The 27,467-nt window shown below is 48.7% G+C and overlaps 1 protein-coding gene across 1 annotated transcript; it reads left to right on the plus strand.

The window, feature by feature from the left end:
- Positions 1 to 1,347: 1,347 nt before the first annotated feature.
- LOC125939925 (uncharacterized) lies at positions 1,348 to 7,612 on the plus strand. Its single transcript, XM_049655459.1, has 10 exons — positions 1,348 to 2,175; positions 2,502 to 2,596; positions 2,744 to 2,905; positions 5,261 to 5,353; positions 5,798 to 6,156; positions 6,273 to 6,508; positions 6,564 to 6,773; positions 6,832 to 7,099; positions 7,168 to 7,281; positions 7,575 to 7,612. Exons 1-10 carry the CDS (start codon positions 1,348 to 1,350, stop codon positions 7,610 to 7,612), a joined length of 2,403 nt encoding a protein of 800 aa, XP_049511416.1.
- Positions 7,613 to 27,467: the final 19,855 nt, after the last annotated feature.

A 27,467-nucleotide genomic window follows, 5' to 3' on the forward strand; every position in this document is an offset into this window, starting at 1 on the left:
CTCCTGTGTTGTTTAGAATAGTTGCGGGCAACTATCTTAAGTGGGGGGCCCTTGTGATGATGTGGATAGTGGCGTGCGGTGGAGAGAAGACCAGCTTGGAATGATGATTGTATGGCAGCACCAAGAAGAGGATTGATGATGGTGATAATGGATGATGACCACGTGCCATGAACGAAGAAGTGGACGAGAGCACGCAGAGCGTGAGAGCGAGCGGCAGCCTCGAACGCAAGCTCGCAAAAACGGCGGCTGCAGGCTCGGGTACCGGCGACCGGGCGTCCAGCTACCGTGCGGACCTGGTCGGAGATCCAGCTCGTGGCTGGGCTTTCCTGCGCGCCAGCGGCCTGCTGTGATAGCGGCCTGGTGCAGTGCTTCCTGCTTGGACCGGGACGCCTGAGCTACCAGCCTGCTGAGCGAGCCCGAGGACTGGCGACCGGGCGTCCTGCTACAGTACGGACCTGGTCGTGTCCCGCTCGTGGCTCTGCTCTCCTGTCTACCAGCGGCCTGCTATGATAGCGGCCTGGTGCAGTGCGTCCTGCTGGCCACCGGGGCGCCTGAGCTACCTGTCCACCGACCGAGCCCGACGTTATAGCGGCCGAGGCGTGACAGGCCAGGCGTTACTGGCCAGCTACAGCAGTGGCCTGGTGTTCTACCGGCCTGCTGTTTTCTTCCTGCTGCCACGTCGCGACAAGGTGCGGCGCGACAGCAGCGACCTAGCCACAACGACGCTCCACCGTCACAACCACCGTCACGGGCACCGCAACGACGAGGCACTAGGGCGAGTGGTGACGCATGAGGGCTAGGCACATACTTATATAGGACAAACGATTCGCGGACTCTAGTCCACGTACATGTAAATCGTCTGTATGTAAATAGTCTGTATCGTGCTAGCGTGTCTGTTAAAGTCTGTGTTTCGTGTAGCAAGCTCCCGTCTGCCGTGTCATTATTAAAGGATCCTGGGCCCAACTGGAAACACCGGCGAGTTTGTCGGTTGTCGTTTCCCATCACAGTAATCATATTCTTGGTATTATGCTTTCCTTTAGCTTATGCGCCTTTTACTTACACCACCAAAGGCTTTCATTACCACTCATTTACAGAAACTACAATGTAGCATAGTGTATATAGTGCTCAGATTTTGTAAGCAGCATCTTTTACTTCCTATACTTTTACATTACAGGTACTGCCTGTCTAGCATGTCGCTACATCAGGAAAGGGATCCAGGCAAGAAGATGCCGAGTAAAGATGCAGATGCCAGTGAAACGAAACCTTCAAAATTTGCTGAAGTTTTCCCGGCAAAGAACAAAGCGCCTTCTCTCACGTGTGTGCACGCTGCAGCAGCATATTCTCAGAATGCAGGCCAAGAACAGTCGCATTACTGAAGAAGTTTTCAAAACAAAAATAGAAAGCCTGCCGCCTAAGCAAAAGCAAGCAGCCCATCATATTTTTGCAGCGACAAAGCGTAAAGGCATAAAAGGTATGGTTTACTCAAAGGAGTGGATGCTGGAATGCATCATTATGAAAATGAAAGGGCCAAAGCTGTATGAACATATGCGCAAGCAGCAGATCCTTGTTCTGCCATCAAAAGCCACCCTACGCAAATACACTAAGGAATACAGGACAGGATTTGGATTTAGCAGAAAGGTTTTCAGTGTATTAAAGGAGAAGACGAGCTCAATGGACGTCTTCAAGCGACACGGTGGACTGCTGGTCGATGAAATGAAACTTTCAGAGAACCTTTCCGTGACGCCTAGTGGCCACATTGATGGGTTTGTTGATTTGGGCACTTTTACCCCAGACAGTGACAAACATGCAGTGTGTGACCACGGGATGGTCATTGTCTTTGTGCCTTTTGTTGGCAGTTGGACACAAATTATCGCTGTGTTTGCTACACACAGCAACGTCAAAGGAAATCTACTGGCAAAAATCATGACAGAGGCTGTAATCCTTGCCGAACAGGCAGGCCTGTTTGTTGATTTTATTACCAGCGATGGCGCTGCATGGAATAGGAGGATGTGGACACTCATGGGTATTCAGGCAACTCCAACGTTTACTAAGAGCAAGGTGCAGCATCCTGTGGATCCCGGCCGCTCACTTCATTTTGTGTCCGACTTCCCTCATCTGGTGAAGTGCCTTAGGAATGGACTCCTGAAGTCAAGCTTCAACACCCCAGCAGGCGAGGTAATCGCCGGCCTTCTCTTTTGTTCTTTTCTTAATTGCTCGAAGCAACCAGCATTGAGCCATATGTGTAGTCATATACACATATACAATTTTGGTCGGTGTCTCGATCCCTTCCTTTTAAGTATGCATCATCCCGACCAGACGGGCTTCCGTCATACTCTCGACTTCATGCAATTTTATGTGTATTACAGGTGTCAATTCGGCTTGTGCGAGAAGCCTTGAAGCTCGATGGAAGTAATGTTACTCTTCAAGCCATGCCTGCGATCAGAAGCTGCCACACCAACCCAAATAATTTTGAGAAACTGAGAGTCAATTACGCATTTCAGCTGTTTGGCGATACCATCCTCAATGGCCTCCGCCTCTACAAGACCGAGCTTGAAGCAAGCTGGGGAAGCCTAGAACCAGTGCTCACATTTTTTGGGTAAGTCCTTTCCTCAATGAACTTGCTTTATAAGCATGAAAACAATTTTTTTGACTGCCGTCAAATAGAATACAGTGCTGGTTAGTGTAACAACAAATTATTATCTTCAGTATCTTAAATATGTCTTTATCATACTTTGTACTGCAGAATGATTCGAGACTTGATAGAAATTATGACATCCCGGTTTCCTGCCAAAGCCCTGCGGCCTGGATCTGTGGCTGAGGACCAGCTGCTGTCTTTCCTGGCCTACCTCACGGAGTGGGAACTGCATGCTGGGGACAAGGGGGCTTCCTGTCCACATCTACAGCAGTGGGGCTTCGAGTCACTGTGTCGAGTGTCTTATCGATACTTGATTATTTGTCAAAACATGTTGGCTACAAGTATATAATGACATCAAAGCTAAGTCAAGACCCTGTCGAAAACCTCTTCGGAATCGCAAGACAGTCATCGGGGTGCAACAGTCATCCCACACCGCAACAGTTCCTAATAACAGTTAGCTGCCTAAGCCTTTATGGGCTAGCCAAGTCTGTGTCAAATGGGAATGCGGAGCCAGGTGTGCTGACATCCCTCCTGAAGCCAGATGGAGCAGGCCCTAGTAAGCAGTGCAGGCAGGATATCATTGAAAAGCTGATTGAAGATGGCGACTTAACTGGTGCAGAGCAACAAATCAAAGACCTCAGTAATGTTGTTCTAGACCATGGCCCATGTGTTGTTGCAAAGAGTGATGCTAGACTAATTTTTTACATTTGTGGATATGTAGCAAGGAAGTTTGTTCTCAAAACAAACTGTGAAGAGTGCCACACATTGCTCCTTACAAGCAAGGAGAGTGTAGAGTTGTTGGGTGCTGCTCATTACACAAGGCTGAAGGACAAAGGTGGTCTTCTATACCCTCATGGACGCCTGTTCCGGTTCATCTGTAAACTGGAAGATCTCTTCACCAGTTGCTTCAGCTTACAGGAGCTTCATCATGACAGTGTCATGGACATTCTTAATCAGATAAAGAAAAAGCAGCAAGAGAGCATCGGATGTATTAATCATTCCGAGTCGCTGACAGTGCAAATGGTTGCCTTCTATGTGACTACCCGTCTGCACTTTTTTGTGAGGGCTCTTAATCGCGCCAGGTGCCAGAAACGGGAAACTGCCAACTACTTAAAGCTAAGCCGCTGCACATGAGCGTGTTTTCTTATTTTTCGGGGAACCTTATTACGTTACATTGCACTTTCATGTGAACAGTTTACATACACTAGCTTTGAAGAAATTGTGTTGTGATTATACCTGATGCACTTGTCTTAAACGAATTATCTTAAATAAACATTTGGTCTGTAAAAAATTTTGTTTCTTCCAATTTTGTATTTATCTGCTTCAGTATTAAATGAAATGATAGCTTCGTCTTGTGTGCTTGAGAAACAAAACAAAATCGTAACAAAAAAGAGGTTGGCCACCCCTGGGGCCAGGTACTGCAAAACATTACCCGCCTTGGTGCCTTTGACGTTGCGCTAATTCCGAAGTAGCGGGATCGAATCTCGGCCACGGCGGCCGCATTTCGATGGGGGCGAAATGCGAAAACCCCCGTGTACTTAGTTTTAGGTACACGTTGAAGAACCCCAGGTGGTCTAAATTTCCGGAGTCTCCCACTACGGCGTGCCTCAGAATCAGATCGTGGTTTTGGCACGTAAAACCACAGAATTTAATAGAAAATTTACTCCAAAAACATTCAAAAAGAACGCACAGAGCACCTGGCATTGACATTAGATCAGTAACACATAGTAGCTGCACTTAACATTGGAACAATTCCGACGTTTTCACATTATTGGCGATGTTGTCTGAGTGCCGCAGAGGCTCATGCCTGTGAGAAGACAACCGGCGGGAGTACAGAGGCCCGGAGCGTGCACTCGCAACGTGCCGTTTCCATGTCACAGGGGCTGCTCGAACTAACACGACAGTAAAATGACGCAGACGTCGCCGTTCAATGCAAGATCTCCTAAGACGACTGGTTACTGAAGTAAACGCGAAGCTTCACGCACTTCGTGCCTTGGTCGTCTGCTTAGCTGAGGTAATGTGACGAAAGCTTGGCCCTGCTGAAGTCATATTACTTTGATTAATTCGCTCATAAGCTAGAAAAAGCATTTTCAGCGCAAGTACTACGCATACCTGCAGTAATAATGAAATGAAACTTCCGCGCTTGCGCCTGGCTGACAGCTTTCGGTCGCTTGCCGGTGCTCGGTCAGGAGCCGCTGGCGCCACCTGGTAGTGTTAACATCAAGCGCCTCACGCGCTGCCCGCCGCTAGGGTGGCTAGAATGGGGAGGTGTGAAAAGCGCGGCGCTTTTCGCGTGCCGGAGAGGGTCCCTCGGTGCGCCGATGCCGCTAGGAGCGCTGATGGCAGTGCCGCGGGTAGCGAGCGGCACTGCCAAAGTTGGTTCTTTATTCTATGGCGGCACGGTCCGCTTTGTTTGGTTCAGGTGTGCTGTGATTCTCGTCGCTAACAGTCGCTGCATTACTAGTATGTCGTGAATCGCTGCTTGCGCTAGGTCCCTCTGAAATTCCTGAAGATGCCACCAAGAAAAAAGACCCAGAGATGGTGCTTTGTGCCTGGGTGCAACACCGGATATTATAAATCGTCAGCAGCAGAGAAGGTTTCACTTTTTCGAGCTCCCACGTGTAGGGAGCTGTTCGACAAATGGACCCGCGCTATTCCAAGAGCGGACAAACAGCTTGACGAGTACTCCGCGGTGTGCGAGAAGCACTTCGACCCAAGGTATGTGCAAAACATTGAAGGCATGGTGTTCGCACTCTTCAGCAGTGGACCAATTTTGCGTACTTGCATCCCTCGATCGTGTCGCATGCTGCATTGCAACTTAACCAATTTGCTGTTTTTTTCTTGCAGGTTTATCGTGCGGGCTTTCAAACATAAGATAAATGGGGAAGACGTATACGTGCCGCGCGCTGTACCGACTTTAACAAATGACGCCGTTCCGACGATTTTTCCGAACTTGCCTAAATACTTGACGAAAGCTCTGCCCAAGGAGAGAAAGAGACGAAAAAGCATGGCCGAATGCACTGTTGCGGGCAAAAGAATTAGTGTGAACCACGACACCGCTGAAGCAAACTCGGCGACAAGCCATGGCGTGATTATTTCAGAAGACAATATCACGTTGACCGAACAGCTGCATGCCTTAAGCGCTGTGCTTCACCGTCCTAGCGAACTGTGGTCGATGCAGACGTTCGAGCAAACGAACGCATTATCCTACCAGACCGCTAAATTGGATAGGGATGCAACACCTCCTGTTGTTCACAACAAGATAGTGTTGTTTGAAATTGAGGAAGGAGCAGCTGCACAGTGCAGCATCTTCCTGAACGGGCTCCTATTCAAAAAAAGTGGATTTCAGAGACAAAGCCAAGCACAGGATCTGCTCATGTCCGCGGACACTTTGACACCCTGCGTAGGAATTGGGAAAATAGGAGAGTTCCAACCATTGAATTCTGAAAGCATGACGAAGCTTTCTCAAAACCACGCCTTCTCCCTTTCTTGCGATGGGTCTTCATCGCCCTCGTTACAAGGTATTGTTAGATATAATAGTTGCCAAAACCCTGCCTAAAATATTTTATTACAGTCTGTAAAGATGCCTGCACCTGATTTGGTTAGACTTATTCACCAATTATGGTACACTTTACAGATGGCTCATCTGGACGTTGCACTGCCTGCAAAAAATGCAGAGACCTACTGAAAGCTCGTCTGCTCCGTCTGAAAAAAAAGATTAAGCGACCACTTGCAAGGACAGCTGTTCAACGACTCAAATGGGCAGTTCGTACATTGAAGAAAAAGAAAATGAAGCTGCTTACCTTGCAGGATGCCCTGAAGAAGATGCGAGAAAAGACTTCACAAATCAGCGCATCTGTGTTTGAGGAAAAGGTACAGTCTCCCATTTAGTTGTAATAGATTCATTACAAATAGCTTCTTCTTTCAGCTGAACCTTCTTCCGAAAAAGCAACAGGCTGCAGTGCGGGCTTGTTTTGACGCCGCTAAACGGAAGTCATTGCGCGGATACCACTACAGTAAAGAATGGCTTCTTGAGTGTATCATCCTCAGAATGAAAAGTGCACGACTGTATGAGCATCTTAGAGCACACAAAATTCTTGTACTGCCAAGCCATGCTTGCCTCCAAAAATACATCAAGGTATGTGACTTTATATGGTGTGCAATAGAGATGGTTGCTAATGTTATTCTGTTAACAGGGATTCACTGCTGCCTATGGGTTTAATACCAAACTCCTGAGCTGTCTGAAGGCCAAAGTTAAAGACATGGATGAAATGAAGAGGCATGGGGGCATCGTAGTGGACGAAATGAAGCTCTCTGCGCATCTGGACATGCAGTCTTCCACCCATATTGAAGGTTTTGTAGACCTAGGCAAGTTCACCGACGCCAGTGAAAGACACGAGAAGGCTGACCATGGGCTGGTCATAATGTTCCAGCCATTTGTGGGGAAATGGACCCAAATCATTGGTAATATATTTCTAGTACTGCTGTGGCACACTTGTAAAAACGTCTTACGATGTTCTGTTTCTCTTCAGGTGTATTTTCGTCCAGCGGGAACGTGAAAGCCAGGCTGCTGACAAAAATTTTGATAGAAGCAACGATTCTGTGTGAGCAAGCCGGCCTCTACTTGGATTACATATGCTGTGATGGTGCGCCCTGGAACAGATCCATGTGGAACATTCTTGGAGTACGTGCCACCCTCAGTGACATTCAATGCAGAGTTGTTCATCCGTGCGACAAACACAGATTTTTGTATTTGATATCTTACTTTCCTCACCTTATGAAATGCGTGAGAAACACCATGATGAAGCAGGGCTTCAACACCCACAATGGACGGGTAGGCTTACTCTTATATTTCTGCACAATTTTTAGACTTAATACGTATTGCTCAATGCTAATTTTAGTGCTTAACAGTTCCTGATGCTATGTGGAAATTTTACAGGCCCATTGGGATCATGTGTCAACCATGTGGAAGCTTGACAACAGTGCCATCACCTTGAAAGTGGCACCAAAGCTGACTCGATCGCATATCTTCCCAAATGGATTTGAGAAAATGCGAGTTGACCTGGCATTTCATGTTTTCAGTCCCCAAGTGTCTCGGGGTTTGGATTTCTACCAAGATCAAATCGAGGCTCGATATGCAAATGTTGAACCAACGAGACTAGTTATTGGCCTCTTGGCGGAATTGGTCAAGGTTATGACTTCTAGGTTCCCAGAAGAAGCTTTACGGTAAGAGTGAAATGCTTACCCTGTCAATAATATGGCCAGACAAACATTTTTCTACGCTTCGTTTCAGACTTCACAGCCGAAAGGAAGATGTGCTAGACCAGGCACTAAAGTTCCTTGATTTGTGGGAAGCTCATGCAAAAGGGCGTGGCTTTCTAAGCAAAAGTACCGCAGTAGGATTGCGTGTGACGTTGCAAAGCACAAAGCACCTTCTGAAGTACTTGACTGAGGAAGTTAATTTCAAATACCTGATGACTGCTCGCCTAAGCCAAGACTGCCTTGAGCGCTGTTTTGGAATTGTGCGGCAGGCAGGTGGCGGCAATGATCACCCGACCCCCGCGCAGTTTGTTGTCATCATGAGGTATTTTAATATCAATTTTCACTTCTAACGTTGCATGTCGTATAAACATGTTACATATCTGACTACATTTCACTGCTGTTGTGAGTAAATTATGCATTGTTTATTTATAGATGCCTCAGCTTCTATAGCCTGGCAAAAAGTCCGAAGGGCGGCAATGTGGCTGATGGGGTATTGGAGTCCCTTCTTTCTTTAGAAGAAGTTCTGCATCAGACTGAAGGCGACGAGGAAGACAATGAGACACTTCCATCTGATGCTCTGGAAGTGTCTTTAGATCATGCATCATATACTGATGAGCGAAGTGACGCCCGTCTTGTGTATTATCTCACAGGCTATGTAGCAAGAAAGCGCGTACTCTGTCATAATTGCGATGAATGCACAAACGCCTGTCTTGTTTCCAAAGAAAATGTGCCAGGAAATCTCCCAGCCCAGGCATGCAAGCTGTGGGATCTCGGCGGACTTTTATATCCGTCGAATTCAATCTATAGCCTCATCCTCAGCCTTGAAAACAAAATCACTAATTTCTTCAGCAAATCGCGTCTTCACGCGAAATCGGCCGCGGAGATGCTGAAGGGAATAGGGGAGACACAGCAAATTGGCTGCCCAAAGCATGCTGTGGTTTTGACTAGAAGTGTGGTGAGATTTTATTGCGTAACTCGTGTCCACTTTTTTTTTTTTTTGAAAGGCATGAACCAAAAAGAAGACGAAAAGAAAGGGCGGAGAGTAAAGCCATGTGTGCTCTAGTTGCAGTGCATGAAAACCTTAACATGTATGAAAATAAAGTTGTTTTAGTAAAAAAAAAAAAATGTGTGCTCAATTTCTGTTGCTGGGGGCAATTGTCAAGTCACAAGCTTCATGACAAATGCAAGTTTTTATGCTCTTAATGCGTGACTAGTCTACGTTAATGAGTGACTGTAGGCCGCTGAAACTGCTACGTTTGGAAACCGATAATTGAACGCCAAGCGATAATTTAAGCTGCCACTCGCAAAAGATTATGCGTTCGGAGCAGCGAAACGAGGCTCTTGTACCGACGTTTCTGCTCGTTAATGAAGGAATTTGGCATGCTAAAAGTAATAAGCCTTCCAGTAATCCCAACGTGTCGTAACAAGCCTGCAGTTCTGCCGTGAGTAACCGCAATATACAGTTGGCGTCGAGTGTCGCTCGTATGCCTTCTCGAGAATTGTTTCAGAAGTGAGACTATATGCCGATGTTAAATGGCTTAGGTGTCATGTCCTTTACATTGGTTCAATATAAAAAGGTTTTCACCGAAAATGGGCGACCGCCACACAGCCTGAGAGACTTTTGCGGTGAGCAGCGCGCGCTCGTTCGTATGCCGCCAGCGCGAGGTTACCCGCGCCTGTGCGTGAAGCGCCCCAAGCGGCATCGGCGCGCTTTGGGAACCGGTTTCGGCGGCCGCTTTTCACACCTCCTACATTCTAGCCACCCTACCGCCGCTCTTTCCACTACCCAAGGTATTCTAGTACTATCTAGTACGCTGTAATCTTGGTGGCCATGGTACAGTGAACTAGAACTGTAGCCATGGAAACATGCAGAGCGGAAGTCGATTTTTGTGACGTGTGTGCGCAGACTTCCGGTACGATCCAGTGCGGAGCATTTTCGCTCTCCGCTGGCAGATTAGGGTTGGTGAATTGCGAGCGCTCGCTCTAGAATTTCGGCGGCCGCTCCAGATCGACCAGTGAAAAACGCCAGTAGTGTACGTAAAACATGGCGGCGGTCCCGGCCGTCCGCTTCGAACTGAATTTGGAGTTGCTGTTGAATAATTCACTTCGTTGGTAGGAAATGACTGCGTAAATGGCTTTCGCTTACCTTCAGGCAGGATCGACAATATGTTTTCATGGACAATTTAGCGGAGTTTTCGAGATCGCTTCTCGTTTCGAACGCGCCTAAGCCTAACGAAAGAAATTTTCTCTGAGATGTGAGCGCCACCTGTCGATAAAGTCGGAAGATAGGCGCGACGACTGCATATGGCCTCTGAGATGGGAAGATTTCGGAGGCTATGGTAGGTAGCTTGTACTGCTTGTCTGTTTCGTTGCAGATCGACGGACATGTGAAGTAAAAATACAACGCGCTCCTGGCTTCCATTGCGCTGCCTCTCGCACTTTCCGGACGCACACACACATAGAATTAGGTGCCCTATGTATGCGAAATTCAAAGCGTAATGGAATAGCGTCCCGCACGTAAACTACGCTATCACGCTATACTAAAACTCTTTCTGCAAAGTTCGTTTGCGGAACGGTAACGCTATTTCCCGTAAGCCGGTATTACGCTAACGCTAAGCTAAAACTGTCAAATAATAATTGATCAGTATGATTTCCAAAAGAAAAAAACGCTTAACCTTGCATTCGGCCGCGCAACGCTTGAAACAGCGAAGCTGGGCGATCGAAGCCCAGCATTTTCCAGAAGTGCCCGTGAACTTTTCATCCTATTACTCATGATGATGATAATTTCTTTTCGCGCGTCTCGGACTTGCGGCCGTCACTGCGCGTTGCATAGGGCAGCTTGCAACACCGACACCGCGTTCCAATGCCGACACCGCCTTCCAGGAGCGTTTCCGAAATGCGAAAACGCCCGTGTACTTAGATTTAGGTGCACGTTAAAGAACCCCAGGTGGTACCCGCCGTGGTTGCTCAGTGGCTATGGTGTTGGGCTGCTGAGCACGAGGTCGCGGGATCAAATCCCGGCCACGGCGGCCGCATTTCGGTGGGGGTGAAATGCGAAAACACCCGTGTACTTAGATTTAGGTGCACGTTAAAGAACCCCCGGTGGTCGAAATTTCCGGAGTCCCCCACTACGGCGTGCCTCATAATCAGATTGTGGTTTTGGCACGTAAAACCCCATAATTTAATTTTTGAACCCCAGGTGGTCCAAATTTCCGGAGTCCCCCACTACGGCGTGCCTGATGATGAGATCATGGTTTTGGCACGTAAAACCCCATAATTTAAAAGGCCCATTGCTTGATCCACAGCAAACCTAACCTTAGCTTTTGTTCAGTTGCACGGCCTGATGATGTTTATGAACTCCGATATGTCCCTCGCAGAACTCGCGAGGTTGGCACTAACTATGGGCTTCAGACTTTTGAGCATACCATTATAACTTTTTTGAATTACAACAAAGATATCGAAACGCTAATGCTCGAGTTCCCAAGTAAAATACTGTACAAAAAGAATCCATGGATCTACTACTCAGGTCATAACACATAACTTCAACCTCGTGTGGTCTTAACGTGGTAGATTATTTATTTCTTTTTGTGTGCTCTCTTAGTTGTTTCTTTTCACAGCTGTAACTAAAAAAAATTGGTATGTCAAAACATTTATACACTGCACCGAATTGGGGATGTTTCTTTTTGTGTGATTTTAATGCTGCCATACAAGAAAGCTTGCTGCCGTCGAAAATGCACTGTTTGTCACCGCCAGGAGGGTGTAGGCCTCGTCAGGCACACACAGGCTTTAGCCTCCCTCCTGATGTGGCGATGTATGTTGGCATGCGGTATGGGAAAAGTGAATCTCGCAATAAGAACTGCTCTTTTTCTTGTTGCCTTTCTTAGGCAATCTATCGCGATGGTTGATCCTTTCAGTAGCCAAACTTCCCATTTTTCACAGCTATTAATGAAGGTACATACGCTTGACGCGCATGGTAATCTGCACTTTACTGTTAATCTCATCAAACTATGACGCGAAACGCAGCCTCAGAAAGCTGTGCTGATTTCCACAATTTTATGCGATGAAGCAACAAGCCACCCAGCTCGTTGGATAGGAAATTTCCTTGCACGTGCTTGAGACACGAATACCATGACTAAATATGGGCCGCAAAAGGACACTGTCTCGGCGAGTGCAAGTCGATAATAGGTCACGTGACGACATATCAAGGTTCCATCTGGGTGAAACGTAACTTTCTTTTTCGTCCAATAGTGTGCCAACGGTAAGATATCAACATTTGTACCGCCCGGAAAAGCTTATAGCACTGAAGCCCCCGAAAGCTGGTTCCTGTTCCCGCGTTGCGGTTGTACTCTTGGAACTGTTCGAAGCCATCACAGGCTGGCCGTGAGTGTGAATCTGCGCGCAGTCGACTACAACGGAAGAACCGTATCGACGAAGAAGCGCGTGTCAGAGTCGGTGTTTCTTCGACTAAGTTTTCACAGTCACTCCTCGGAGAGCCGGCGTGCTCAGAGAGCACTCCACTTCTACTATTAGCTGCAAGCGCAATGTCCGACAGCGAAGCGAGTGGTGAGCGGTCGCCGATGGACCAGCAGCCGGCGTCCAATGAGGGACAACCTCCGCTAAACGATGAGTCGCCAGGTGACCAGCCGTCTCAGAGCCCCGCTTCGCCGGGTGCTGGCGGCGGCTCACCCAAGACGACCTCGTCTAGTGGCTTGACCACGCCGCACAGCATATCGCTCGCTCTAGAACTGTCGTCGACGAGCGGCGAGACTTCGACCTCCAAGAGCGGCGACAAGAGTCGCGAGGCGTCGCCGGCGAGCCAGAGGAGCGTCAGCCCCAGGAGCCCGGACAGCAAGCGGCTGCGACGCAGCAGCGTCGGCTTCGCCAAGGAACCCATCATTCACCCAATACCGGCCAGAAGCCGAAGCGCTCCCGTTTCTCCGCCCGGGGGTTTAACCGCGGTCAAAATCGCCGTGGAGAACATCAGCACCAAGGTCAAGAAGCTCATAAAGGGTAAGACCCAAGCGCCTCCCGTGAACACGTGGATGAAGGAAGTGAAGACCAAGCGGTATCGATGCGTTTGCGGCCGGCTCTACAACTGGGGCGAGAGCGCTAGCGGATCCGTGGCCGGGCCTAGCAGTGCGGCGCCCGTCGGCAAGTGCGATAACTGCGACACCGCGGCCCCTGTGTCCAGACCACGCTCGCCTTCTGGTGCTGCGCCACTGGCGGATACAGAAGACCTAACCGACTCGGAAGACGACGAGCCTGTCGATCAACAGTCGCACATCTCGATCGTGGTGCACCCTCCAACGGATGAACCTATGCCCGAGGAGCCTCCGCCGGAAGAAGAGCATTTGCCCGAGGAGCCTCAGCCCGAAGAATCTTCGTCAGAACTTCCTTTGCCCGAGCATGCACCTGAGCTGCCTTCTGATGAAGAGGCCTAAGAGACCCCCGCCTGGGAATCGCCGAAAGCACCGGCAGAGGCGTCCAATGACCCTGTGTGCATCTTTGGTTCAACGTGAATCGTGGTGAGCAGCAGACGAGGCCCATTCCAAAGAAACTTCGCATCCAGATGAGGGCTAAATAAGTGCGCGACCATAGAACATGGCTTTGGGCCTTCCGATCATTCTACATTCGTGCACTCCGCTCCCCGCCGAGTTTCATTTTCATTTCGTGCGCGCGCAATCTGCCATCCTCGCTCCCAAGTGTCTTTCATCCTCACTTCTGTGTGTGCGCGGCTTTGCCAAACATTTCCGTTTTGTTGACCGTGCGAGCACTTCGCATACGCAAGATTGCCTTTAGCGATTTTAAGCTTTGTTTCCGCATTAAGTGTACTCTTATCATGTCGTGAACGTTTCTTCTAAAACGCCGTTTACTGTTCACAACCTTGTTGTCGGCTTCATTGTTACCAAGTTCTTGCACGTCCCCGCTTTGCTAGAAATGTCCTCGCACTTCTCATTTTATCTTCTCAATAAAGATCACAAAGATTTGGCAGTGGCCAGCGTGACTCTTCTTTTGTTAATCTGTGTTGTTTACGACACCTGCGCGCATGCGTAGTAGAAATTAGTGCTCAGTAGTCGTGATGCTAGAATTCAACGGTGAACCTTATAGACGCTGCATAATTGCATCCACTTCGAGCAATTTGAAAGGGAACGAAAAAAAATTGCTTTCATAGCGCTGCAGTGGCTAAACACACATTCCAGGCAAGAGTGTTCTGTGCCACTAAACATCAGGGGGAGAGCTGCCTGATGCATGTTAAAATGTCACTTTTGCAATTCACGCATTAAGAGCAACTGTTTCTATAAACCAAATTCAGTGTTTCCGCTCATGTTGCTCACGACTTATAGAGTAGGATATGTGAAGAGTATATTTCTCTCCAGGAATCCCCTTTGCGCGCTCCTATAGATGGAAGGGGAATGCAAACGTATATGCCACTACCCTGTTAGCAGAGCCATAATTAACGTCTATTTGTCCACAGCCCATCCACCGTCATCATCACCTCGGCTTGTAGCCGTCCGCGTGCCCTCCTTCGATTGCCCAGCATGGCTTGTTTGTTGACTGCGTTGTTGTCGGGTACGACGCGAGCGGGTCATGTCGGAAATCGGACTGACCGAGCCCGACGTGACCGCATTCACATGGACTCGCTCTGACGGGTGTGGACAAAGGTTGGCACGCAGGGTCGAGCCGAGACATCAACTTGTTCGATCAACGCTACCGTTTTCCGCAGCCCTCAGCAAAGCTCTAATTAATTGATCTTATCCTTACATGGATGAGGTTGCACGGCACAGTGGTCGGGCTGGGTCAACCTACCACATGACGCTCGCCCAACGTACCCCGGTTCGACACTATACCCAGCACGACCCGATGGTGTTCACATGAACTCGACAAGCCGACTAGACGTGGAGAGGTATTCTGTAAGAATCCACTTAGGTGAGTAGGGAATCCACAAGGTGAGTAGGGAACAAGCTCTGGTAAAGAAAAGCAACGTTTTAATTGAAAACGAGATAATCTTTATTTCAAATGAAATCAAATTTCTGATCAATTTCGGCTGGGTGTGGTGCGTAAAGGAATGACGTCGACGTTTGCGGCGCAAGAGATTACCGGAGAAAAGTATGAACAGAAAGAGCGCGAACTCGCCACTGACTTTATTTCGCAATACGGGTGCCCAGATATTGAATGCTTGGATGCGCAGATCCACAGAGAGCAACGAGAACCAATGTACGTGAACCACGACGTTATCGCAAAGCCATGGCTGTGCGAGAGCGTCTTCGCATCAAAGCATCCAATATAAGGGGTGATTTAACAAACTAAATTTAGTTGCAAGCTGACGCTTTCTCTGTGCGTTCCTATACTTTCCTCCGCTAAACCCTTGTGTCGCAAAAATTGACATTTCTGCACCAGCTAGACCAACAGGGTACACTTTGCTAAAGGAAAGGCTACTGTAGTTCACTCTTTTTTAATTTATAGCTCTTTTTCAACGTCCGCTAGAATAGGGGGCGTTCATGCCACTACCAGTATAGGGAGCCTACATGCAACGGCGTTGAATGTAGGCTCCCTATATCAGTAGCTCTTGTACTGGGCTCGTAAAGTTCACCTGCAATTATACGCCCCTTCAGGCGCGGATCCAGGGGGGATGTCCGGATGTCCTGACCCCCCCCTCAGATTTCTGCATCGCCCCCTCGCTGACAGGGGGATGGCCCTGTCGCAAAAAATATGGCCACCAGCATTCTTCAAAATTATTTTTCGCTAGTACCAGTGGTAACAGCCATGTAGAAGTAAAGCTAGCTCGCTCACAAGCTTAGTTGTATTCCGTAGGAATGTGGTGTCGGGAAGTTGCCGTAGTTATTTTTTCTAATGAACACCTTGGACCTCCTGGCGCCGGCCGTGCCTTATTCGTCCCGTCGGTGGCGTCGAATGAACGAGGGGAAGTCCCTTTTGCCAAGCATGCCGATGTCCGCGCGAGCGCCTTCGCGCCTGATCAACTCAGTTCCCCACTGGGGTGTCAACGGTTGCCTCATTGGCTGTCATCGGTTCCGCGACCAACCTGCTTAATGAAAGAGATCTCTCGCTGAAGTGTTCATATATAAATATAACAACTAACAGCTAAACTAAGGACTACGCATAGGCGACTTTTTTTTTTAACTGTAGCACCAATTGTGAGCACAGTTACACGTTTGTATTAAAAAGTTAGAGGCAGTCGTGTTTCTACACAGTTTCACTTCGAAGAATCCTTCTTTACTCGCGGACAACTTTCTGTGGCAATGAAGGGAAAGCTACGGAGGCAATGCGCTCACAAGTGAGGGTGCTTCTGAAAAGGGTCCCGCGTTTTAATCCACGTTGGTTTTATGTTGGCGAAGACCAAACATAAATAGCTTATTAGCAACAGTTAAATAAGACAGAACACACCACTGAGTGTAAAAGTTTACTCATTTTGCCGCTTTTCCCTTCCGCGTCTGGGCAAACGCGAAATCGTCGCACGTGGAAGTTGCGTCGATTCAGCGTCTGTTCCGAGCAACCAAAAGCACTGTCAAACGCTGCCGGACTACTTGGCGCGGTAACACATGTGCAGCATCCACGCGCCCGTAGCTTTCCCTTCATTGCCACAGAAAGTTGTCCGCGAGTATAGCGTGTCTATGCTCCGAGATATCCAACTACAAATTTTAATTGTCGTTTGCATGATTACGCATGCAAGAGAGTGAGGATCGGCGCAAAGCTCCTCCCTGATGTGCCGCGGCTGTTGGGTACGGCGCTTAGTCTGACAACACGGCGGAGGCATTGGCAAAGATAATAACTGTCCCCCTTCCCCTCACGGCTGGTGAAAAAAAAATCGAAGAACCCGTAACCGCTGTCGTAACACGCGACCGCGCAGCCTGTAAAGATGGCGGCAGCTGCCATGCCGAGATAATGGCGCGCGCAGAGAAGCCGGAGGGCAGTGCGCGTGCGTAATGGTGACTAGACGACCGGGCATGGTCCTTGCCTGGGCTACGCAAATAAAGTGACTGCTGATTTCCAAGTATTGTAAGTTTTATTGAAATCAAATGCAACAACGGTACCATCAACAGCAGAAACCTTTTTAGCTATGCTAACGAATATTTCATACTGCCGCTTTAAATTAGGTGTTGTCACGCACAAATTTCATGACAACAATTCACTCATCAAGATGTCAATGCCCTAAAAATGTTCAAAATGCCTCCCTTCCACAGCAATGCAAAGCATAAACCGCTCTCGCGTCGACTCGATAACTCTGCGAAGTACAATTGAAATTTGGAGTCGGATATCTCGGAGCACGAACACGCTAGAATAATTCTTCCAACTGATGCTGTGTAGACACACGACTGCCTCTAAGTTTTCAATACAAACATAACCACTTACTGCAGTCGACAAAAATTATTGTTCAATTTTAGTTAATTGGGCTGCTCAGAGCGATAATTATCATCTCATTTTGTGCCCGCCTGACCACATAACTTATTTGCACAGTTGCTCTTCGCGTGCCTCCCAGTGCCTAATTTTAAGAAAAGCATAGCTTAGTTTTGAACACCCTGTATTATCAGGCACAGCCGCCAAGGACATGGCTGTATTGGGTAATGTCATTTTCCTATAAGCTCGGAGAAACCGATACCTGGCTTCGCTATAGGGCTTCTTCATCTTTCTGGGGTTTTACGTGCCAAAACCAGTTCTGATTACGAGGCACGCCGTAGTGGAAGGCTCCGGATTAATTTTGACCACCTGGGGTTCTATAACGTGCACTACAACGTAAGCAGACGGGCGTTATTGCATTTCGCCTCCATCGAAATGCGGCCGCCGCGGCCGGGATTCGATCCCGCGATCTCGTGCTTAGCAGCGCAACGCCTGAGCTGACTGAGCCACCACGGCGGGCTACAGGTGTTGCTCTAGCCGTATAAAACGCGGGTTTATCGTGAGCAGAAACGGTGAATTTCGGTAAATGAGAGAGGCTACTTTCATCATCATCATCATCATCGACAAAAGCTGACCCCCCCCTCAGAAAAAACCTGGATCCGCCCCTGCGCCCCTTCACGTGTTTAACCCCTGTATTCTTAAAAAACACCTTCACTCAACGCTTCTCCTCGACTCAGCCAAGTCGAGGCGACGGGCCTTCCTTCACTCAAGGTGCCGTTGTGTTTCATTAACACCATATACTCCACGTCTTCTCCGCCGAGGAACGCCTTGAAAATGCGCCCTCGACTCGCGTGAAGCGCACCGAACGAGTAAAGTGTCTCATATCGAGACTATTCTTAAATGTGCTTAGGAAAAGCCCAATTCTTTAAGAAATATATATGTTTTCGATCATTTATCTTCCTCATCATACGACAACATGGCGAAATGCAGATTATTAGCTCGGCAACGCTGCCACAATGAGCGTTCGACCGGTTCAACTGATAGACTAAGCGGAAGCCCTGTTTGACGTCTGGCAACGATAGCACCCCAATAGAGAGCGCGGAGAGCATATGGATAGAGTGAAGGTCACTCTAATATGGCGAGCATGTCGCATGGCTGAGAAAATATTGCGACGGTTTGTCTGCTGCTGTTTGTGTCCATGCACTCAATTACAGCGAAGCTGTCTGATATGACTAGGGTTCTATGCATTTTTCGGGTCCGTCAACAGATCTGCGTGTGCAAAAACTCCCTAAATTGATGCAAAATCGCTTCATTCTATACAAAAGCTTATACACCTCATCACTTGGATATGTATTTTCAGTAGATTAGTTATCAATAGGCACCGTTTTCAAGATCAGTAGACTCTCAGGTTGATAATGCTTTCTCAAAGATTTGCCACTGTGCGACCCACGTCGGCCATGTGCACGCTGGCACCGCCGTCTCTTTGTCATCGTTCCAAGCGCTTGCGTGCCTAGTTTCCTTTCGCTCTCCCGGCGGCGGTTCCGTCGCGCGTGCCTACTTTCCGCCGGGGAGCGGTCCCGTCGTTTCTTCCTGCTCCCCGAGGTGGTAGTCTTCCACGCGAATGTATGCCGCCGATCAAGACCGCCGATCGAAATAAAAGTGTGCATGCATGTGTCTTTCTTCGGTATGACCACCGTCGCCATTCAAGAGAAAAAAATCACGAGCCATTCCACTGCTGTGAAGGTGGTTTACCAGCGAAGCAGTTTAGCACACGATATAGAGGTGACACAGAATTTAGAAGGTCTGAGCGAATTTTATTTCTCTTGAGCGGCGACGGCAGTCATCCCTAAGAAAGACACACGCACACACACTTTTATTTTGATCGGCGGCATACATTCACGTGGAAGACTACCGCCACCTCGGGGAACCGGAGGAAACTAGACACGCGTGACGGGACCGCCACGCCGGGAGAGCGGAAGGAAACTAGGCAGGCAAGCGCTTGAAACGACTACTTGACTGTCATCCAAAGGATGGCTGCCATTCAAAGTAGCCTGTAGGCACACATTCAGACATTCACCGGCAAAAATATGTGTGTTTCGTTAAATAGCTTTCTCTCTCTCTCTCTCTCTCTCTCTCTCTCTCTTACATACTGCTTTTGAGCCAGCAATCTCCGGTCACAGAGCGCACGGTAGGCCAATTTCTACTGCGATGTCAAGCCATGCGATGTTTTCTGACTTTAACGTTTATATTGCATGAAAGTAGCAGTTCGCAATGAAATAGGCAAGCTGATATTGCCTTATCCCTTACGCATTTGTAGCTGCACAGTCCGCAATCGCAGATGCTTGTTCACACATTCGGCTACGTATAGGCAAGATTTAGGAAACCGCCCTCGAATGCTGACTTCGTTGTTCTTGTTTCTTGAGCTGTTAGAACGAGCGCGTGAACCACGCCATGCAGTGCTAATGCGTCTTGGCGCGCAAGCGCGTACTCGGAGATCGATTGACATATTTAAGCGAAGCTCACACCTACACCACGAAGCTCACTATATTGCACTTTCGCGCGGCACATTTCAGCGAAGCATTTAACGCCAGTTTTCTTGCAGAAGCGGAACCACGCGCTATAAAACAAGATCCCTGTGTACAGGAACACAGGGTAGAACGCGCTGTCTGCCGCGGAGCAACCACAAATATGGCGACGGGGGCCGAGGCACCGCAGCGCCGCATCGCGGCCGAACTTGAATGCATACACCCTACAACGAAGTGGCCTATACCACGAACGATTTTGCAGGTCCGAAGAGCATCTATATAAAGGCGTTGTATTGCATCGCCGCACCCTTAAATTTTACATAATCGCGAAGGTTTGCAATTCACTACTAAGAACTATAGGGGCCGCGGACCGCAACGTGGAATATATCACACTGTACTATCAGAATGGCGCAAATCAGAAGCTACAAATTGCAGCATAACGCAGAAGCAGGTTATTCACTAAAAAAATGCCGCAGTTTCGCCCTAAGGGCGGAGCAATGAATGCGATAGCAACACAGCAATGTCATACGAAGTAAGGTGAGCGGCTTTGGTAGCAATATGAATTGTAGTAAACATGAGCTGATTAAGTAAGCAGGTGTGCTGCGGCGTAAGTAGACCGACATGAAGAGAGACTCGATGACCACGAGAAGGCGCGTGTGAAACGGTGGTGTTGATGAGAAGCGCTTCCCGTGGGCAGCGCGTGCGAAGGGACACACATGTAGCGCTGCACTGCCGATCCGGGCAGCATTACATGTGTAGCGTGCGTTGGAAAATGTGGCCCGACTATTGCGAACTGAATGAACAAGCGTGGTGTGAGCGCGCACAAACAAACATGAATAGATCACACTGAATGACTGCAGACAACGACTGTCAAAACGCTGGCAGCAAGCGCATATACGCTGCAGCGGGCGAAGGTACGTGTGGTCTATCGCTTCAACAGAAACTGAGCGGCGAATGCACAGTGCATAAAGGTCAGAGCCGTGTGGAGATAAGAGACGGTGCGGGCGAGCGACGAGCGCGGTTGTTGGCAGAGTAAAAGTGCCCCCCCCCCCCCCCGCTCCCTCCGGCGCTGGCTTCCCGCTTCCTTGTTTGCGCGTGGGAGATTCTCCGTGATAGCGCGCGTCCCCGCACGCTTCCGCTCGGGCATACGGCGCGCGGCGAAGATTTTATCTATACGGAACCTCACGGCGACGGCGACGCAGACGGCAGAAATCCGGTTGAAGTGTCCATATAATTGATATCGCAATAAAAAAAACAAAGCTGATATTGCGAGGCGAGTAGCGAACTGACTCTGCCAGTCCACCTTCCCCCGGAAAACCCCCAAGTAGCACAAAGAGAGAAAATGTAATTTGTCATTAGGAGTCTCAGTTTAGTCGATAATCATTATCTGTTAAAAAATCCTAAATAGAAGTGAATGGCGATTGATCATATTGTGTGAAACAGTATTTATAGCGCAAGGTGGAGAAGCCCAGCTCTCAGGTGGAGGCGCAGCGGAGGCTGTGCGCGGTAACGGCCAGTGCTCATCGCAAGCACCGCCGCCGGCGTGAAGAAAAAAAAAGGGGGCGGGGGGCTATAGAGCCTTCCGCGGGCCGTAGTTGAAACCCGAAATGTGAAAAAAAAAAGAGAAAGAACGAAAGAAACACTCCTGTGACTTTTCCATCTCATAGCTCAATTATTTATTTACTTACGATATTTACAGGATCCACAATATAGTAATAGAATGACAAAAGAAGGCAAACAAGCAGAAAGAAAGCTCAATAAGGAAATAACAAAATACAGATTTGAACAAAGCAGGGGAAATAATGCAATGGGACATACAAATTATATAACTAAAAGGAGAATGCTCAATAGCTGGCTCGCGTGCCAATAGAAAGCAATCCCAATATGCAGAAGTCTGAAAGACGAAATACAAACTATGGAGCCTTGTTAACTCCAGAATTCGTTACTTGTGCTGGCAACACTGTCTAAATAAACAAATATGGCCATGACATCCAGGTTCACGGCGGCTCTTTCGTTTGCTGGCTGTGCTCGCGTTTCTCGTTTACGGCGTCGAATCGAGGTGTTCCGTCGAAGCCGAAAGCGTCCTTGCTCCTATATCACCTTATCTAGGTCGGTCTCAAGGATTTCGGCGACCAAACCGCAGAAATGGTTGCGCTGTGCTTGCGAACGTCCCGCCTGCCCAGCGAGCCGCGTCAGATTTTTTTTTTTTTTCTTTTTTTTTATGACAAGGAGCCTTTCAAGCTAGCCGGAGGTTAAAAAAAGGGCGTAGCGAGCCTATGCGAAAGGTGCAAGCATTCGTTCGCGGCGTTGCACGACTACTACAGGTACGATACTTGACTGTTTTCGACCTTCATAGGCAACTCCGCACAGCGACTCATGTTCTAGTATCACTCGTATTAGTGTGAATGCCTGACTTGGAAACCAGTTGTAATGGAATTTACCTATGTGCACAGTGTCGGAAAGCAAACTAGCGGCGCTGTGCGCATGTCGAACCCTCCAAAGCTGCAACAGCCTTGTTTGCAGTTGCTTCTAAATTTCTTGCGATCAAATAAACTGACAACTCAACGCGTTAAATGATCGAAAACATCATGTTCTGCTTGCAACGTCAAACTAAAGCACGCTATGAAAACGAGATGTCGCCTCGCGGCATAGCCTGGTCACGATGAACTTCAGATCTCCCGTGGTAGTTATCATTACTGCTACCGTGCCTGCAGACAAAAGTACATTAGCGAGAATATTCCTCCTGCTTGAAGCATTGGTAACACTAATACTGGGGCAGAAAACTATAAACGAACAAAACGAAATGGAGTTTAAGCGCACATCACTATAATTTATTAAATCACCTGACTAAACAAAGTACACTCCGCGATTTGAAACGCCAGCAATATATCTAAAATAAATAAAAGGAAAGCAATGCTCTACTCGCCGGGAAGAAAGAAGTGGTCCCGAGTGAAGTGTTATATCGTAACAAACCGGTATACTATGTCACCTTTTCCCAATGTGGAAGTTTATTCAAGTCGCTCTCAGATACGCGTCGTGTGATTCTTTCTGGAAACGATGAAACATTACGTTGCTGTCTTTCCGCCGTGATGACACGCCATAATGGTACACAACAAAAGTATTTCGGCATCCGTCTTTTTTTTTTCGGAGTTGTGTGTGGCGGCATCAAAATTTGAGAACTGCGAGGCAATTTGCAGCGCACGCTGTAATGTGAGAACCTGAGGCAGAACCTAGATCGTCTGCTTCTCGGCATAGGGGAGGGGGGGGGGGGGGGGGGAGCATTTAGTTGGAGTCGCGAATAGTCACCCGCAATATATTCCGTGCGTAATGTCCTTTAGGACTTGCAGCACGTGACTGCGGTCGTCACTGGTGAGACAGGCGATCTCTCAATTCTGTACTGCACTTGTACCATCACTTGACCAGGAAGCTGTGAGACTTTCTTGGCCCGTTGAGGATTACTTCCTGCTCTTTGAGCGCTACAAAAGGCCTTCTGGTATTTCTGAAAGCTAACCGGACCGAATTTGGGGAATGTATGTTGTGCCACACCGCCCCATCATGGCGATAGGGGACGGACGCTTCTTCGCATTCCTTCCAGGAGGCAAATTAGCACCTGGGGATACGCTTTTTGGCCCACACGCAGCCCAGTCAACGTCCAAGGCCAATTAATTAATTCTGAAGTTTCTTCGATACTGACTTCTTTCCTTTGGGAAAAGAATCCTAACCAGTTGTCGTCACCACCCGCCCCACCTTTGTTACCCCCGAAGATGGACCGCGGCCAAGAGGGACGCGTCCAGTCGACCTGGTTGTCTGGTTGGCCTAGCAAATTTCTGGAATCTGAGACTCCGCCCATCCGTCCAGCCGTTTTAGCGGTAATGTTCTACAACGATGCGTCGGCACGCTACACCAATTCGAGCGCACTCGTCCGGCAAGTGGCCATTGCAACTTTACAACATTGGTTTCAGCGATATATGATAGATAATTCCTAGAATACGCAACATTGGTGACAGCTCAGACAAAGACCCTATTCGCAACGATGGTGGGCAGCTTTGGGATTCAAGATCCCAAGTCAACCACACGTGTTGTGTGTCACAACATATGTGTGTCCCTAGGTACATGCGGCGTCATGGTGTTTTTGTTTTGGTCATGGTGTATATTAGGTTTCTAACCCAACACCTGGAGTGAAATGCCAAGCTCTCAGCTCCGCAAACATCTGCAGCTTTTCATTTATGTTATCATCTGTGCATGCCCGATCAAGAAGTGAAGTTATCGCTCTGGCTGCATGCACGGCGAATACGCACAGGACTGCAGAGTGTTTGATGAAGTCTATTAAAACCATTGTTTAAGGCGATGGTTGAATTAACTGACAATTTGTTCAGAAAGCTGGGTAAGGCTAACCCGTATGCGCGTATGAGCACGCGGTAATGAAACAGAGGGATAAGAAGACAAAGAAGAAGATCATCGTCACTACCTTGACTTGCTTCGTTAGGTTTGAATCTCAGTATCCTGCTCCAACGAAGTTCTGGGCAGCATATCCTAAGAGCAAGTATCTCAGAGCCTCCTCTGGGATGGACCTCCTCTTCCCGCATCGCCTCTCCAGATGCGATCTCCGGACGAGCGAGTCCTTCGACTGCCAAGAAGGCTTCGGCTACGGTGTCTTCCAGAAGCGCTTGTTCATTCTTCTTCTTCTGGCTGCCTTGTCCCTCAGCTGCCAAACCACCGTGCTGCCCATCATCTTCGGTGACGTGGACCACTGGTGCAAGCGGCCCGAGGGCTTCAACATCTCTGCGGCCGATTGGAAGAATATTGCCATACCACTCGAAGCCGACGGAAAGTCCAGCCGCTGCCGCGTCTACGAACGATGCATGCCGCCAGCCGGCCAAAACTTTTCTACGCGGCAGTGGATCGACAGCACCATGCAAGCGCAGACGAACTCGTGGTACAACGAATGCGTGACCAATGACCGCAATCCGGGAACCACCAACGACACACAAGAGATTGCCTGCGAGGAATGGGACTACGACAACCGGACGGCCAAGACCACGGCGGTGAGTACTTGGAACTTGGTGTGTCATCGACGCCTGCGACTGGCTGCCATCAGCGTACTGCAAAACGCCGGTAGCGTTCTTTTCCTCGGCCCATTCGGAGCGTTCGCTGACTCGCTAAGTCGGAGGAACACACTCCTCACGTCCGCTGCAGCGTTGGTGACTGCCACGGTATGCACCTTTCTGGCAACCAGTTACCACCTTTACGCTCTGGCACGCTTCTTTGTCGGGAGCAGCGTCGGCTTGAATGAAGTTTTCAGCATCGTGCTTCCGTTCGAGGTGACGACGCACGCACACAGGCCACTGCAAGTCCTCTCTGGACGGCGCTGGGCGTGTTTCTGGGCGACGTGTGGTCTATCGTAGTAAAGCGATTGTCCATCGATTGGTCACTGAAACAGATGATCTTCCTTGCACCGACTGCCCTTCTACTCCCGGCCTCCTTCCTCGCACCGGAGTCGCCTCGTTGGCTCGTGGCGAGAGGAAGACTGGAAGAGGCTGAGACGGTGATGATGCAGGCGGCCGAGACTAACGACTTCCCTATTACCGACACGGCCGCTCTGATGGACAGACTAAGAGAAGAGCTCGAGGCAAGAAAAGCTTCCCAGACAGCCAAGGAGGAAGAGTTACTAGACTCTTACTCTCTGCGACGGCGAGCACTCGCGATGTTCACCGTCTACTTCACGATGACGTTCGCATATTACGTCGCCATTTTTTCATCGGGGCGAACGGACGAGGCGTGGGTCCCATACGTCAAGGTCACCGTCACGCTGCTGGCGTACGGGGCGATGCACGTCCTGGTTACCGGTGTCGCCCTGGTGACGGTTCTTAGCGCGTGCTTCGTGGCGACCGGCGTCATCCATTGCTTACTGAGCGTCTCCGCAGGTGCCGGACTCGTCACGATCGAAAGTCTGTTGCTCGTGCTGTCCAGAGGGGCCTCAATAGTGGTGATCCTTCACTGTTTCGTATACGTCATGGAGCTCTTTCCGTCGGCCGTGCGGTGCGGCGTAATGTGCTGGATGTTCGCGTGTGGACGCGTCGGTGCCATCTTAGCGTCCGTGACCTTTGTCTTGAACCTGTCGGGACACGAAGACGTGGCCTTCGGCATTGCGGCGGCCCTCCTCTTCGCTTCGCTGCTCGCGATCCGCGTCCTTCCCCGCACGACAATGATCGAGCAAGCTAAGGGTGCTCCGAACGATTCGGATTGCCACAGGAAGAGCGTTATTATGGAACGCATGATGCGAACGCTCGAGCAACAGACAGATCACAAGACCAACGAGAACTCGAAGCACCGAAGGAGCATTGCTAGCAACGCCGAAGGAACTACTAAGACAGCCGGCGGGCGCCACGGCCACAGACATGGAGTCGCCCAGACACTCTCCACCACAATCTCTCCAGAGCCTCCCGTGCGTGGCAGGCACGGTCACAAGTCGGTGCAGAAGTGACGACGCCGTCGCAAGATTATCGTGTCTCGACTGCGGTGTCGTCCTTCGGAGCGAACGTTACACTTCAGAGGCGTGTTAAAAATTAGGCGATTGGATCCGATGTGGGTGAAGAAATTAGCGTTGACTTCCTTTTAGTGCTTTTTTTCTTGATCAACATGGTCTTCGTATGCGTTTCGAACATGTTATGACATGCCTTATATGTTTTTTTGTGTCGGCTGCCTACTACGTAGCGTTCTTTCCTGGCTGCCTAACTAACCTTTCTTGCCGAAAAGTTACTTGTTGTGAAGAACAAATAACATTTTTTTTTTCGTTTCTTTTCAGTGATTCGATACATCTTTACTTAATTGTATGATTTGGACTAAGCTCTGGGCTGTCACTACTCTTTCTTGATCGCTGTGTTAACAGGCTGATTATGCACTCGTTGACTGTTCATCTTAATCCAATCGTACGTTTTAAAATGTATTTGTGATCTCTTCTTTAAATATGTGTTCAGTCTTTCTTTGCCCTCTTCCTCGGGTTTTGCGTGGTTGCCTGGCTGCTGTTAGGTCGGTCGCTATTTCGGTGGGTCTATTTGTATATATATATATATATATATATATATATATATATATATATATATATATACTACTCAGGGTTCCCCTACGGGAAGATTGTGTTATGTTTTTTGTTCCGCAGTATACAGATGGGCGTGTACTTATATATATATATATATATATATATATATATATATATATATATATTGTGGGCATTTATTGTGCACTTCTTCATAATCTGTACATTATCATCATCATGCGTGTGCCCCTCATCTTCATCGCGCGTGCGGGCGCATCATCATCAGCGTGTACTGTCGAAGGCTGTTCAGGCTGGTTGTGGACGCCGCCCTTATTCGCCGTGTCGTCTCTCGGGCTCAATAAAGGTCCGACCTTACTGTGACATCACAATATATATATATATATATATATATATATATATATATATATATATATATATATATAAGCTATGTGTGCGTCGAATGAAAGCAATACCGAACTAACTTATATAACTTTACATGACCCTTGTATGCTGACCAAGTACACGCCCATCTGTATACTGCGGAACAAAAAACATTACACCATCTTCCCGTAGGGGAACCCTCAGTAGTATGCGAAGCAGCCATGGGGTCGACTCAAGTTCCCATTAGTTTTCAGATCGGCCTGTCGCCGTTGCC

Source organism: Dermacentor silvarum, chromosome 9, assembly GCF_013339745.2.
Source record: "Dermacentor silvarum isolate Dsil-2018 chromosome 9, BIME_Dsil_1.4, whole genome shotgun sequence".
NCBI classification, from domain to species: Eukaryota; Metazoa; Arthropoda; class Arachnida; order Ixodida; family Ixodidae; genus Dermacentor; species Dermacentor silvarum.